We start from the raw sequence: 16,378 nt of genomic DNA on the forward strand, positions 1-16,378 counted from the left end.
ATACTGTATATAGATACAGCCGTCTAGGTAAAATACATACTATTATAACTGAATTTTGCACTAAATCATTGTTAACCAGTTACTAAAGTCCTCTTTAATTTTCTTGTTTACACCTTCAATTATTAAAAAAACAGAAGGCTCTCAAAAACAGCTGTCAATCTAGTGAGGGGATGTACAATAACATCCACACAAGAGACTCTTTTATGTGCAATAATAGTTTAATACCTATATTTATTAACCAATTTGCACTATTAGATTTGTACTGTTTATATCCTTGCTTAATCATAGATTTTTAAAAAATATATATTTCATTTATTTGTTGTTTCTGCTTGTTTTTGTTTCTTTCTCTCTCAAGAGTGAAAATAAACCTGAATCCTGAATCTTGAAAGGGGAGCAACATAAAACCCTGATGTTTAAATTAAAACAAAGTTATTCATTTAACCAAGAGAAATACAGATTATTGTGTACAAAAAAAGAGAGGCAAAATTATATTGTGAAAAATTAAAGAAATAATTATTAAAAACAGAAGGCTATAAAAAAAACAGCTGTCAAACTTATCTGGTGAAAGCAACAGTGGAAATGAAAAGCAAACTATCCTGCAGTTTGGGGTAAACCACAGCACAAACTAAAAAGCACCCCTAAAAAGTTGTGGATGTTAACAAGGAGCTAACTTCATCAAGTGTGATCTGTAATTGAAAACTAAATCTTAAACTCAATACCAAAAAGTGAACTAGTGCCTCAGTCAACAGTATGAGTATAAAGTATTTCTCACATTGTTAATAAAATATGATCAAACAGACAATTGTATGGGGCATGCTGGTAGTGTAAACGCATCAAACAACATCAGTGTTCTGGGCTGCTCGGTGTTTTATACTGTTGGTGAGCCTCCTCCATTGCACTCAGCTGATTGGCTGAGTCGAGGCCAAACACTCCAATCAGAATCTCACTGTCCCAGCTTTAGAGGAGGCACCAATCAAGGGCAGGTGCTGGCACATCGTGATTTGCATGAAATAGCTTCAAAACACAAGGTTATCAATTAAGTGATGGGGTAGGCTGTGGCTGGAGAAAAGATTTGCGACCTAACAGTTCACCAGGACAATGCATCAACCAAACTGCCAGATATATGATTGGTAAGTGATCTGATATATCCCTAATTCCAGTAGTAGTTCAGAATCCAATGTCTATCATTTATAAAAAGTTTTAAAAAATAGTATATTTGTGAATACACTAAAGCAAAACATAAACAACTCATATTAGATGTGACATGTAACCGAGGATTTCCTGCCCTTTCCCCGACAAGGCAATGTCACACTGTGTCACTGACCCGCTATCTTACTAGACATAATCCCAATCATGTTAAATTTGTTCTTACTAAGAGTGTGAAAACTACCAGACAATAAAGCAGAACGTTTGAAAACTATCTAGGAATGAATGATAAAAGAGATTCTGAAGCTCCTTCATTAACTATTATCACTGTAATGCTTTCCTGTGAATGACACTTAGCTTATATTTATGTTACATGACATTAAAAAAAAAAAAATCAAATACTGTTCCAAGACATTTAAATGAGCTGACAATTTTATACAGTCAACACTTACAGCTCTGGGTTTTTTACCAAAAAAAAAGCAAAAAAACAAAAGGAACCATTTGACCATCTGGTGCCATCCCATCTGGAATTTCTGTTACTTTGTGAAAATTGTTTTTTTTCTTCGGTGAAATACATACTTTTTCAAAAGAGAACATTGCTATGGTTCCAGTTTGTGTGGACTCTACAACCTAAATATGAAGGGTTTTTATATCAAATAAGTTTTCTGGGTGTATGACAATTGCACCCTGAAACTTTCTAATTTATTCTGGACCGATTTCCTTCAAAACTAATCATAAAGATAATGATAATAATCATAATAATCATAGGTTATCACCATGTGTTCTTTGGACGTAACTATTTTCTTTGGATGACCAACATATAACCCTAGACAAAATAGCAATATTTGAACTGGCAAACTTCTTTTTTTTTGGCTACAGGCTCCAAACGAGAAGTCATTAGTGCCTTTTGCCTGATTATTCATCAAACAAAGCATTCAATATAACACATGACTGTAATGCAACTTTTCAGCAACAGACATACAACATAATATATATATTATATATATTATTATATATTTTTTGTGTATTTTATTTAATTTTTTGAATAAATTCTGAATTTATGAAGACCCAATTATATTTTTGTTGCTGAGGGTGTTTGACTGGGCCTGGTAGACCCAGGCTGTGTTCGAAATCACCCCCTATCACGGATGTAGTGCACTATATAGTGTGTTTGCCATTTTGTAGTGTTGTTCGAATTCTCCGCGATTAATTTCATCCACTATGTAGTGGACGAGAAAACACCCACAATGCACCGCAAAATTGAGTGAACAAGCAATGTACACTACTTTGTGCTCCGTATCCCACAATGCAATGCGGTCGTGTTTTGGAAGAGGAGAAGAAGGAGGCGATGGCTTTCAACCGCCGCTTTTGTATATACAAAAGCGGCGGTTGGTGTGGCAGCCATAAATTTATAAATTTAAGTAACATTACAATATACACATTTGATGCGTGTAATACTTCAGTGGCGTGGTTTTATGCCTTTTAAGGGTTGCGAATTGTCATAACGAGCGGGTTTGTTGGTGGAGAAGCATCCGGTTTGTTACTTGTATCTGCGAGCTAACGCTAACGCTAAGGCTAATGCTAGGGCTTGCCGGTAATTGCAGCTCTAGCTAGGAGCAGACACCCGCACACCCGCTCACATCTGATCATAGCGTTTTGTTCTCTTTTCCCAATTGGCGGTGTGTTAGAAAAATAAATGCTTTTCTGTTTCTTGTTCCAAGGGACTGATGAAGATGTTGAGAAGCTTATTAAGCTTCGTGTTAAGCACAACCAGCTGTTCTCCAGCCGCAGAAATGCGGCTCTGCATGGATGGGATATATTCTAGTGGTGCATATTCATCAATAAATTAAATTTCAGAATTCATATTTGTCATTCCTGATTGAACATTACATTTGTATTTTTTAGTATGATGGTATGTATAGTTGAATAACCATGGCGCATCTGCTGACGCAACCACGTTCAGGAAATTACCGTGTAGTGTCCGAATTCTCCTCCCGTCGTCGTTCCCTACATCGTGTATATGATGTAGTTCACTACATCATATACACGATGTAGTGGATAGGGAGGGAGTGAATGAGTGGATGATTTCGAACACAGCCCCAGATTAGCAACAGGTGCCCAGCCCAAGCTCTCTAAGAAGACGAGGAACAACTCCATCCAATGACCTTCACGGACATGGGAAGAAACCTTGGGAAAGGCAATTCAAAGAGAGATCCCCTCTCCCCGGATGGCTGGGTGTATGTGCACACATTAGTAATTGCATTGTGATGACCAATTTTACACCGGAAACTCACTTTCTGAGTGTAAAGTCAAGTCTTACCCCCCAAAAAGTCACTTTCTGGGATTTATGACCAACGACTATGATTAATTCTCACAACACAACAAGAACTAATGCGTGTGTAGGTGTTTCTTCTTATGGACACAGTTGTTAGAGCATTTTGATGGTACTTAAATGACATAATAAGCATATAATGGGAGGTATCCATCATCTCTGGAGCCTCTGGTGCCGTTGTCACTGGCACAGTCCATGCGGTGGAGTATCCTGCCATGTAGCATTTTGCTGGGATGGGGATGCTCGGTGAGGTATCCATCATCTCCACGGCCTCTGCCATCCTCACTTTCTGTGTCTTCTTTATTTTGGCTTTATTTTCTCTACAATGACCCTGGAATGACCAGCACCAAAGGTTCTCCTCTTGGGAATCTTCTTTTGGTCTAGTCTGATCTTCTTTTCTTCTGGACCAGGGTTGTATAGCCTTCTGATGCTGAGTGGATTAGCGTCCTCCCACTTCCTTTTATTGGAAGGTGTTGGATCGTAGGCTGGCTGGCTGTCTGCGGTCCATCTGAGTGTGGCATTATTGATGTAGTGATACATGCCATCACTTTGCTTCGGGAATGATAGGAAGCTTGTTCCAAACATCTTAGAGCAACAGTTGAGCACTAGGTGTCCTTCTGCGTCTGCCCAAAAATAGAAGTTTGCTGATTGAAATATTGCTATTTTGTCTAGGGTTATATATTGGTCACCCAAAGAAAATAATTATGTCCAAAGAACACATGATGATGATCTATGATTATTATTCTAATTATTATTATTACCATTATTTTTAGCTTCGAAGGAAATCAGTTTAGTATAAATTAGAAAGTTTCAGGATGCAATTCTCATACACCCAGAAAACTTTTAAACTTATTAGATATAAAAATCCTTAATATTTAAGTTGTATAGTCCACACAAACTGGAACCTTAGCAATGTTGTTTTAGAACAAGTTCTTGAATATGAATATGTATTTCACTGAGTGAAAAAAAAGATTTTGTCATGGCAGAAAGTGGTGGTTCAAAGACAAATCAGATGGTCGAGACACAGGTATCAGATGGTGAATCTCTTGATTCACAGCGGCCCTACTAACAGCGCAGATCAGTTGACAATTCTTCTTCCCGTTTTCCAGATTGTGACATATTCTTTTATACCAACAAATGTTTGTGTGTTCAACATTTGTGTGACCATTTGTTTGGACAGTTTCTCTTAACATTTCGGCAAGATTAACTTCCAATGAAGGAAACATCAGGCCTCCCCCTTAACTTGGACTCCAACCAACTATCTCCACTTACTATGTGTGTGTGTGTGATGTACTTTGCCTTTTCCCGGCATAATCTAGCCCCAACATGCTTGCCTTTTTCCCAGAATGTAAGATATTTTTCCCTACTCATGTTCTTGGCTTCTTCCTATCTTTGTTTGTCACCAGTCCAGGTCACAGTGACCCGGCGCTCACTTACTGGCGACCAAACAGGGACATAACCTGCCTTGAATGTTTGACCCTATCATTCTCCTACAATTTTCACAAACAACAGAAATTCAAGATGGGATGGCACCAAATGGCCAAATGGTTCCTTTTGTTTTTGTTTTTTTTTTTGTTAAAAAACCCAGAGCTGTCAGCGTTGAATGTATAAAATTGTCAATTAATTTAAATGTCTTGGAACAGTATTTGATAAGCAACTTTATTACCACCAAGCTACAAGAATTGAACACAATGGACCATCCTTCATCTCAAATATCCACCCTAGCCGTAAAAACCCTGCCCCCACCCAAACCATCCAACCCAAGTAAAACAGACAGAGTAGCACCAGTACAGAATACAAAATCAAAAACCCCAACCCAGCCACCCACTTACCCTCCAGTCCCTCCAACAACAGAAAATATTGATAACCTGATCATCAAGAACATCTTTGACCACCTCAACCATTTGTACAGCGAACTCACCAAAAACACCAGATCCACCCCCCTCAATAACGCTGTCACACATATGCAATCCTCCCTTAGCACCATGGAACAGATTCTTCTCAAAGGAACAGGACCCTCACAACCCCCTCCCACCACTCTCTGCCAGCTTCTCAGAGACTGTCACCTCAAACATGCAAAAATACACAGCGCTGAACTCTGGCACAAGAAAACGTCCAAGAAGAGAATCATCAGAACAACAACACACCACACCAGTCGTACTACAAAACTTCAGTACCCCCAGCAGCTCTTTTTCCACAAACCATGCCATTATCCAGGAAATCCAAAAGCACAACCAAGCCAACCTACAAAAACTGGTCCACATGTGAAACGGCAATATCCTTATCTTCCCAAAGGACATCCCCTCCCTCAACACCCTACTCTCACCCTGGCCAGAAGAAGCTTTTAACAGATCACTATTCACCTACAGATTAGCATGAAAACCTGGAACCACACCTCCATCTGACACCCCCACAAAACGACTGGTTATAAAAGGCATCCACACCAGCATCACTGAAGAACACATAAAACAGGAACTGGAAAAACAAAGCATAAGCATCTCCAAAATGCACAGAATAACAAGCAGAACCACACAACAGCCAACCATGCTTATCAAAATCCTCCTGTCAAACCTCTCTCAAGCTGCTGACCTTCTCCACAAAGGCTTCTTTATGGACCTGTTCCAATACAAAGTGGAGATGCCTGGCCCCTGCCTACTATCCACCAGCGCTTCAAATGCCAGCAGTTGAACCAGATATCCACCATTTGCAATAACCTGACCACCTGCCTCAGATGCAGAGGAAACCACCACCACAAAACCTGCATCAAAGAAAAAAAGGGAAGCTACAAGTGCAAACTGCTCCAGACCACACTCCGCCACATCCAAATCATGCCCAGTTTATCTTTCACATGACTCCATCCACTAGGAATCCCCCACATGCCAGAAAATCACCAACATCCAACCCCCCAGCCGCCATCATACCAACATCTCCCTCACCTATCTCTGAGACAACCTCCATAAACTCTCCATAGATGACAATAAAATCAAACAAGTTCTCCAAAGCATCCGAAAACACATCACTGTCATTGTATAAGACCTTCCCCCATCCCTCTGACCCCACCCCATCACCCTCCACCAAGACAGAGTACCCCCCCCCCTTTTTTTTCTCTCATTATCAACATCAGAGGAATCCTAGAAAATAAAGAAGAGCTCATCCACCCACTCAACAACAAGAACATTTCCATTGCCTAAATAAACGAAATCCTCCTATCAAACACAGCCCACAGCCGCATCCCGGGTTACAGTATCATCCGTAAAGAACATCAAACCAGCCATGGAGGAGAGGTCGCCATCCTAGCCAAAAACTGCATACAACAGGAAGCAAACACCCGGCTCAACCACCTCAAAGCCCTCTGCGGAAAGCATGGCGCATCGCCCTCTACAGTAATCAAAGTCTATCTTTCATACATCCATCCACTATTCTCCGTCCCCACCTGGATCACCGTATCAGACCACCAACTCAATCACCTACAGATCATCCAAAACAATGCCCTCAAACCTGCCCATAGACTCCCCTCGTACATCAACAACCACTGCATCCACTCCATAACAGGCATTCAAACAATCAAACAAAGACGCCAGAAAATAGCCCAGATATATACATTACATCTGCCATCAACAACCCTGCACTCCGGTAACAATCACCGAAGCCCACCAAGAAAACAACACCCCCTGCCACCCATCCCTCGATAATTCAGAAGTCCCCTCCTCACCACTGCTACATGTACACATCAATACATTACACACATAACATATATAGACACACACACACACACACACACACACACACACACACACACACACACACACACACAAATAAAAAAAAAAAAAATCTTTACTCAACCCCTGTGCATCTGATCCCTTACAGGTTAATTTATACTCATTTTATGTATTTATTGTGAAATTTTAGTGTTAAATTCTACTTTGGTGCCTTGGTCCTCATGTGTGCTCTTACCTCCTAAGCCCTCTGCCTCCTCCTTTCCTTTTTCCTCACCAAGCCTCCAACTATGGATAGAAAAGAGCAAAAACCCTGAACTGTCCTACCATGCTCAGTGTCTATGTATGTATGTTATATATGTAACACCGGTGTTGTTTCAGGCGTTTACACTACCAGCATGCCCCATACAGTTGTCTGTTTGATTATATTTGATTAACACTGGGAGAAATACTTTATATTCATACTGTTAACTGAGGCACTAGTTATCATTTTTTGGGATTGAGTTTAGGATTTAGTTTTCAATTACAGATCATACTTGATGCAGTTAGTTCCTTTGTTAACATTCACAAGGTTTTAGGGGTGCTTTTTAGTTTGTGCTGTGGTTTACCCCGAACTGTAGGATAATTTGCTTTTCATTTCCACTTTTGCTTCCACCAGATAAGTTTGACAGCTGTTTTTTTAGAGTCCTCTGTTTTTAATAATTATTTCCTTCATTTCTCGCAATATAATTTTGCCTCACTTTTTTGTACACTAATCTGTATTTCTCTTGGTTAAATGAATAACTTTGTTTTAATTTAAACATCAGGGTTTTATGTTGCTTCCCTTTCAAGATTCAGGATTCAGGTTTATTTTCACTCTTGAGAGAGAACGAAACAAAAACAAGCAGAAACAACAAATAAATACAATATTTTAAAAAAAAAAATTCTATGATTAAGCAAGGATAAAAACAGTACAATCTAACAGCGCAAATGGGTTAATAAATATAAGTATAAATATTAAACTATTATTGCACATAAAAGAGTCTCTCGTGTGGATGTTATTGCACATACCCTCACTAGCTGGATCATAATATTATGAAACTGTAAACAAAAAAAATTAAAAAAAGGACTTTAGTAACTTATCAAAAATCCTTTAGTGCAAAAATCCAATTGTAAAAAATGTGTATTTTACCTAGACTGCTGTATGTTTAAATGTCATTAGCAGTTAATAAGGTCCCAGCTACTCAATTTAATGAATGGGATAAGCAGATTTTCTGATTTATTTGGAATGGTGAAAAAATGAGGATTCAATACATTATTCATCACTGAGGTCTGAGGATATATGTCTCTTCCTAAACTGAGAGAGTCATTTTGGGGCAGAAACAGCCTTTTAGTGGCAAGATACAGCTGCATTCACTTTTGGCAAGTTTTTTATGTGTTGTAAACACTCTTTAAAGGTATTTCAACAGGTAAAAGGAGGTAAAATGTGATATACTACAAAGACTAGCTCAGCAGAGTAAGGCTCTCTTTGAGCTGGCTCAACAAACCCTGCAGCCTGGCTCAGAGCTGACAGGGTACCACAAAGGAGATTATCAGCTTTCTTTGTTTACTCAGGCTTTCTACTTCAAACTCACAAAAAACTAGTTAAATGACGCGCGGCACATCATAATCGATAATTGAAAATAATAATTAAAGGACATTAAAATGCATTACAGTACAAAGTGACACTGTTGCTTCAGTGAAGGTGAGAGATGACAGAAAATTACGTTTAGTGAATGCTCAAGTTAATATACCTGATCTATTTAGGCGATATACCACTTATCGTTATTTCTAACGTGTCAGCTGCACATCTGAAACTTTAAACTTGATGCTGAGAATTTGAATATTATAATCAAGAACTATATGTAGGTCTATGACTGTTTCGTAAAGAAGGAGATGAATAATTCACTTTAGTTTTTAGACAAATCAAAGTCAAATTAGTTTTAAGGACTGGATATTATCTGTGATAAATAAACAATTAGACTGATCTATCATCTGTAATATAACAGCAGTGTAAAAAAAGACTTCAGCAAATCAGAGCTAAGCATATAAACATAAGTGGTAACGGTATGCATGATTTGAAGGAATTATATGGCATTTACTGTGAAATTAAATCATCCTCATTAACAATATATAGTGACCTGATAATGTATAATGTGATCTGTGGTTTTATAGAAACTTATATTAGAGCCACTGACTGAGCAGAAAACACCACAGACATATTCAGTAGATCAGTGAAAGCCACAAACACATGAATAAGGTAAAACAAATATTCTGTCTCAGATTTTCTATATCACTCATAAACTGCATGCTCCTGTGGGGAAAAATAAAGCTTTGCAATGCATAGCCTATAGCTTCACTTCAGGTATTTTCTCTTCGTGTTGCTGTTTGCTGGTTGTATCACTTGGTGGCACTGTTATTTGTATTTTCCTTTCAATATAATACATCTATGGTACTTTCAAGGAAAAAACTACAGTCCCATAATACATTGCGAAATCCGTTGCCAGGATACAGCGCCAGAGCACCAGAGACGACAACGCATATTAGCTAAGTGCTAGCATTTGTTTGAGGCAGATAAACGCGTTCAGACTGAAGTCAGGCTGTAAGAAATTGGTATGTAACATAGAGTAAGTTTACCTTTGTAGTCCTTTTATCTGATATACTCCGTGTTCGTTTTCACGGACGGATTAAACCTCCATTGGTTCGGTTAGTTGTTTAATGCTAAGTGGCTAATGCTGATCGGTAAATGGGCATTAGCCAAACGGCTGCTTAAGAACTCGGTTGTAACGGGCGGACTAACGGAATTCACCCGGGGATGTGTTAGTGTCCTATGGAGCGGGCTGACCGGGGGAAAGACACCAGACTGCTGAAGAACCAACTGTACGACGAGAGTCTGGAGGTGGTCGACTCCGAGGAGATAGCGAGCGTCTACAGCCCGTCTCCCCGCAGCCAGCAGCGGGTAACATTCACCCACCACCACCCCTCTGCTGTGTGTGTCCGTGTCCGTGTCCGTGTCTGTGTCTGTGTCTGTGTCCGTGTCCGTGTCCGTGTCTGTGTCTGTGTCCGTGTCTGTGTCTGTGTCTGTGTGTGTGTCTGTGTGTGCACGGAGAGTATACTCTGTATACCAGAGAAATACCCACAACAAGTTTTTCTTGTCACTGCGTTAAGGTAACTGTATATATTAGGACTGCAGACTAAGTGTCAGCTGTTAAAGTACAAAAGTATTGCTTGGTTCATGTACTTAAAGTATCAATAGTCAAAGTATACAAGCTTCATCTAGTGTAAGTATCAGTTGTAAAAGTACATGAGTATTTTCAGCTTCATGTAGTTCAGTGTCAGTGGTAAAGGTACACAATTTTACTAGCTTTATGTAGTTAAGTGTCAAGTCCACAAGTATTACTACCTTTATGTCGTTTAAAGTGTCAGCAATGAAAGTACACAAGTACTATAAGCTTCATAAAGTTAAACTGTCAGTAATAAAAGTACAAAAGTATTATTTGGGTGATGTGCTTATAGTAACAGTAGTAAAATTATACAAGTATAATTACTTTTGTGTAGTTGACAGTGTCAATAGTAAAAGTACACAAATACTATTAGTGTCATTTACTTAAAAAAGCAGTTGTAAAAGTATACAAGTGTTATTAGCCTCATCTAGTTGTAGTATCAGTAATAAAAGTATACACATATTATCATGCTAATGTAGTTAAAAGTGTAAGCAATAAAAGTACACAAGCACTATAAGCTTCATGAAGTTTAAGTATCAGTAGAAAAAGTACACAAGTATTATCACCTACGCAAGTACTACCAGCTATATGTAGTTAAGATATCAACTGTAAAAGTACAAAAGTATTATTTGGCAGTAGTAAAAATATACAAGTATTATTAGCTCCACCTATTGTAAGTATCAGTAGTAAAAGTACACAGGCATTATCAGCTTCGTGTGGTGAAAAGTGTCAGTAGTAAAAGTACACAAATATTGCTGGGTTCATGTGCTTAACGAATCAGCAGTAAATTTTAATTTTCGTGTAATTGAAGTATCGGTGTAAAAAAGTATTATCAGGTTCATGTAGTTAAAGTATCAGTCAAGTACACAAGTATTGTTAGCTTCACGTGAAGTATCTAATAAAAGTATGCAAATATTATCAGATTCTTGCAGCTAAATAATCAGCAGTAAAAGTACACAAGTATTATTAGTATCATCAAAATCTATAAGTGGTAATAAGTAACTAAAGCTGGTAGTAAAGTACAATGTTTCCCTCTAAGTTTTACTGCTGGAGAAGTATAAGGTTGCTGAAAATTTAAATTTAAGTTAAGGTAAAAGCACCTTAAAAATTGTACAGGAGTAACTGCAATTTTAGTTGAAATGATAAATCTAATATGAATGAAAGAAATTTGAAAGAATATGACTCATGAAACGATCCTCTGAAGAGAAGATGTCTCACTCTTTTGGGCTTGTTGGAAACATTAAAAATGCTATGACTGTACGGTGGTGCTACAGAGTGGAGCTTATTTCCTCAAGTGACCTTTGGTTGAGTTACAGACACACAAACAGACAGCAGTGAAGAGAAGACAGACACTCAGCCACTTCTTCACATTCACACACACTAATTTTCACTGTAGGCTGAGGTGGACAAAACAAGGTGAAGTGTTAGATCGGTTTAATGTAGCCCATTCCAGTGCCACTCTCACTGTTCTATACTCTGACATCACATGAGGATGATTTTTGTCTTTTCAGTCAGAGTTTAGGAGGAGCTGGAAAGAGCGTGGCCTGATGTCGGCCAACAGTGACGAGTTTGATGAGGACCACAAGCCTCAGAGGTCCAACGAGCCAACCGGCAGACAGCCTGGGGCCAGTCCAAATGAGGAGGACGAGGAGGAAGAAGAGGAAGAGGAGGACTCCGATGAAGAGGACTCCGATGATGACGACGAGCCTGGCGAGGCTCCAGAGGGGGCTTATGACCCCGCAGACTACGCCAACCTGCCCGTCAGCACAGAGATCAAAGAGCTGTTCCAGTACATCACGCGGTGAGTAGTTTACATCAGAAACACACAGCTGAAGGAAAACCTCAGATATTTTGCATTATTTTTATCTGCTGATTATTTCTTCTATTTATCATTCTGTTTTATAAAATGTCACAATATAAAATGTGTGTTATAAATTCCCACATTCAATGGTGAACAAAACTTTTCAGTTTGCTATCATGTGTGACAAAGAAAAGCCTTAAATAGTCTCGAGATACTAGCTTTTTTTTCTTATTATTTTTCTCCATTTTTTCCTCAGAAAAAACAGATATAGGACACAGCATTGTGCAGTATCTGATGTAGGGTACTTGCTTTGAATCAACCTTGGCTAGGCTAACCTAGGCTAATCCTATCTCTTATTGTATCTTAAAGCGTTTGTTTGATTTTCAAAACAGTTTCTGATTCATTTTCTGTGGGTTGACTAGTTGTTGTAGCTCTGATTTTCTTTACTGAAATGCAGCAATGAAATTTAAAAATACAATTACTTAAATAATGTATTTAAGTACAAATTTGAGGCACTTGTGCTTTGCTTGAGTCTATTTGTGCTACTTCTACTCCGCTAGATTTGACCGGCAAATACTGCACTTTTTACTGCACTACATTTATCTGACAGCTTTAGATACTTTACATGCCAAGCTTTTTGTACACAAAAAATATGAAAAACTTGTAAAATATGATGTTTAAATTGAACTACCCAATAGTTTAAGCACAACTGAAACACGTCATACACTTTATTAGAACTATTACATTTAACACTTAAAGTACATTTTCCTGATTATACTTACATACCTTTACTGTTGTAACAGTTGTAATGAAGGACTTTTATTTTTTACAGCGGGGCATTAGTACTTTCACTGAAGTAAAGGATCTGAATACTTCTACTACTGTTAAAATGTGATTGGTTAGATGGCAGCCCTCAACTGCTCTCATATTCTTCCACTCATAACTCAACAACATATCTGTAGAAATAATCTAGTAAATCAACATTTTTAAGGAAACAAAGGAATGACATAAATAAGTATGTTTAAAATTAAAATATAGCTTCTACCTGACATAAGAATTTTTATCTCCACAGACGGTTAACTGTTTTATTGCAGAGCTCTCTTGCTGTCTTGCAATATGCATGGTACACATAATACATGCAATAATAGCTGTGATACAAGTTGAAGGGAGAAATGACAGAGAAAACTGCTGTGATGTACAATGAACGCTTCCTTTATGAACACTAATCCAGTCGCTTAAACTGAGCAGAGAATCAGGACACAAATGAAAGACATCTGTTGTTGTCTCCTCTCAGATACAGCCCTCAGACCGTAGAGCTGGAGCACAGCCTGAAGCCCTTCATCCCAGACTTCATCCCAGCTGTGGGAGACATCGACGCCTTCCTGAAGGTACCAACACAACCTGTCTGCATATTCATTCGAGCTGCAGAAACAGGACGTACACAAGGGTTTGTTTTTTTTTAGTATTAGTCTGTTGTCGTTCATTGTTGATCTTGATGTTTTATGATCACCTCTGCTGCCTGCTGCTACTTGTCAAACTCTCTGTGGACTGCAGATGAATTGAGTCCATAAATCATCAGATAACATCACTGACAGACACAGCATTACTGAATTTTAAGATGCTTCTTATTATCAACAGCAGGTCAAACAGATCAATCAACTTCTGAACAAGCGATAGTATTTGTTGGTGAAGAAAACTCATGGACCATCCACAAGCTGTGGTGTGATTCTCCAGCTTGAATAAAACTTTGAATTAGAAACATGATTTTTCTTTCATGTTATTGTATCATGAAAATATAAATGACAAATGTAAAAGTCATCACAGTTCTCATTTTCAAAATTTACTTCTTATTTAGTTTTAGTCTTGTTTTTGTTTTTGAAAAACAGTTATGTATTATACCTGAAGAAGTTACACTCAAGTAGTGCAGGAAATGCCCCTTTATCTGTGTGACCCCTGACCTGACCGGAATCTGTATGGCATTCAGGTACCGAGGCCGGATGATAAATCAGACAGTCTGGGTCTGCTGGTTCTGGACGAGCCAAGTGTGAAACAGTCAGATCCCACGGTGCTGTCGCTGTGGCTGTCAGAGGAAACCAAACAACATGGAGCCACTGAGGTACTGATGCCCATCATACACCTGTATCACACACACACACACACACACACACACACACACACACACACACACACACACACACACACACACACACAACTGATATAGATCACGATCTACTACAACTTTTCAACTGCATGTAGTCCAGCTTCAAACGTGACACTTCGTCGTTTTTTCTCTCTGAGCTGCATGCTGATAAAGGGCCGACAGGGCCATGGGTGAACCGCCACCCTACGCTGTTAGCTTAGTTTTAGCTCTACATGTCCTGGCTGAATGTGTTCACTTCCACACTGATGTAGAGATTACAGGAGATTACAAAAATCCCCCACTGATTTATCATTTCACTCAGTTAACTCTGTCACACTCACAGTGGACCATTGAAAAAGAGGATAAAAATCCATGCAGCAGAACCAGAGAATTGTCTTTATATTCTTCTTCCTTGTCAAAACCTGGAGCCTTCATCACCCACAACACAACTCTTCTTCTGTAAGTTGTGTCGTAAATATGTTGTGTTATGCTAGTAGCAGCTAATGTAGCCTGCAGCAAAGATGAGGAGGGGTAAGCGCACAGCTTTCCAACTCCACACCTCTACATTTTTTTTTTTACTTTTCCAAACTTGTTTTCAACTGTTGCTGACTCAAGTGACATCACTTTAGGACATTAATCAGACTTCACACAGCTCACTCTGGAGACACTGAGGGCTTTATACTGCATGTCACACATCCTCTCTCTCTGTCTTGTCTGTATTTCCACTTTACCAATCAAATAAAGGGAGAATGCCAAAACTTTTAAAAGAAACATATGAACAAACGTCTGCACCCCCCCTCCCCTCTCTCCTCCAGTTGAAGAAAGTAACCAGCGTTGCCAGTCCTCAGACTAACCCTCGGGCAGTTGACAGCTGGGTGGAGAGTATCAGCGCACTGCACCGCTCCAAACCTCCAGCAAGCGTTCAGTACAGTAGAGCGATGCCGGACATTGACAGTCTGATGCAGGAGTGGCCCGCCGAGCTGGAAGAGCTGCTGGGACGCCTGCAGCTGCCTCCCGCCCGCCTGGAATGCAGCCTGCCCGAGTACACCGACATTATCTGCGGCCTGCTGGACATCCCTGTTTACAACAGCAGGATCCAGTCTCTGCACCTGCTGTTCAACCTCTATTTGGAGTTCAGAGACTCTCAGCACTTCACACGCAGAGCTTAGAGAGAGGCTGGATTATCCACAACAAAGTGATACACATTGGAAGAAAACCTATATATACAGTATACAGAAAGTAGTGAAAGCCGATGTTAAATGATTTCATGTCTGTATTCTGGCTGCTTTTTTATGTGACACCTCAACGTGTCGTAGCAGCTGTTTATTGGTCCAGAAATTTCTTGGGTCAGAGGTGAGAAAATGTTCAGGATGTCCTCAGTTTGATTTTCTCCTGTTTACTTTATATTTTTAAACTCTCAAATAAAAGCAAGAATGCCTTTAAAGCACACTCAATTTTCTATATAAATTTAGTTGTTTTTGTGTTTTACAGCACATTACACACCACTTATTTATTATGATGGATGTGTAAACAGATACTTCAGTGGTTTTAATGACTTTACACAGAACACAGCCTAATTATTATTTTTATTAGCAGAAGGAAAACTATGTTTTTCTCTCATTTCCTTTAACTTTTTGTACATTGACAAGTGAGTTTCAGGCCTCACAGACAATAAAGATATTGGAGAAAAGACCTGCAAACTGTCATTTAATCTCGTCCTGCATTTACAGTTTTAACACTGTCTTTAAGTTTGTCTTAAGTATTGACATTTTCTGCTTCATTTACAATACATTTTGTAGAACTTGCATCAGACTACAGTAAAAATCAAACAAACAACAACAAAAAAACACACAGATCACACAGGCCAGGTTCTACAGAGGTGCAACAGCATGTCTTAATGGCTCACGCACAAGTTAAGTGTGCATTGGTTCATATATGTGCAGCGGGGTTGGAGCATCCTAGAGAGAAGTCGGGTTGGAAGCATTCTTTAACAGTCGACAA

The 16,378-nt window shown here is 39.0% G+C and overlaps 1 protein-coding gene across 2 annotated transcripts; it reads left to right on the forward strand.

Moving 5' to 3' along the window:
* Nucleotides 1-982: 982 nt before the first annotated feature.
* ift46 (intraflagellar transport 46 homolog (Chlamydomonas)) lies at nt 983-16,069 on the forward strand. Of its 2 annotated transcripts, XM_042481736.2 has the most exons (6): nt 983-1,130; nt 10,037-10,171; nt 11,948-12,237; nt 13,532-13,625; nt 14,222-14,353; nt 15,193-16,069. In XM_042481736.2, exons 2-6 carry the CDS (start codon nt 10,043-10,045, stop codon nt 15,544-15,546), a joined length of 999 nt encoding a protein of 332 aa, XP_042337670.2. In that variant the 5' UTR covers nt 983-1,130; nt 10,037-10,042; the 3' UTR covers nt 15,547-16,069. The 2 variants fall into 2 exon arrangements, with proteins under 2 accessions (XP_042337670.2, XP_087933570.1); XM_088077444.1 differs by lacking the exons at nt 983-1,130; nt 10,037-10,171 and adding an exon at nt 11,213-11,852.
* Nucleotides 16,070-16,378: the final 309 nt, after the last annotated feature.

The sequence above is a fragment of the Plectropomus leopardus genome, chromosome 5 (assembly GCF_026936395.1).
Source record: "Plectropomus leopardus strain MGB_pleo_1.0 chromosome 5, ASM2693639v1, whole genome shotgun sequence".
NCBI lineage: Eukaryota > Metazoa > Chordata > Actinopteri > Perciformes > Serranidae > Plectropomus > Plectropomus leopardus.

Coding starts and splice junctions, on each gene's coding strand:
- ift46 (XM_042481736.2), top strand. CDS start 10,043: ATGGAGCGGGCTGACCGGGGGAAAGACACCAGACTGCTGAAGAACCAA. Junction 12,238..13,531: donor CTGTTCCAGTACATCACGCG/GTGAGTAGTTTA, acceptor GTCTCCTCTCAG/ATACAGCCCTCAGACCGTAG. Junction 13,626..14,221: donor ACATCGACGCCTTCCTGAAG/GTACCAACACAA, acceptor TATGGCATTCAG/GTACCGAGGCCGGATGATAA.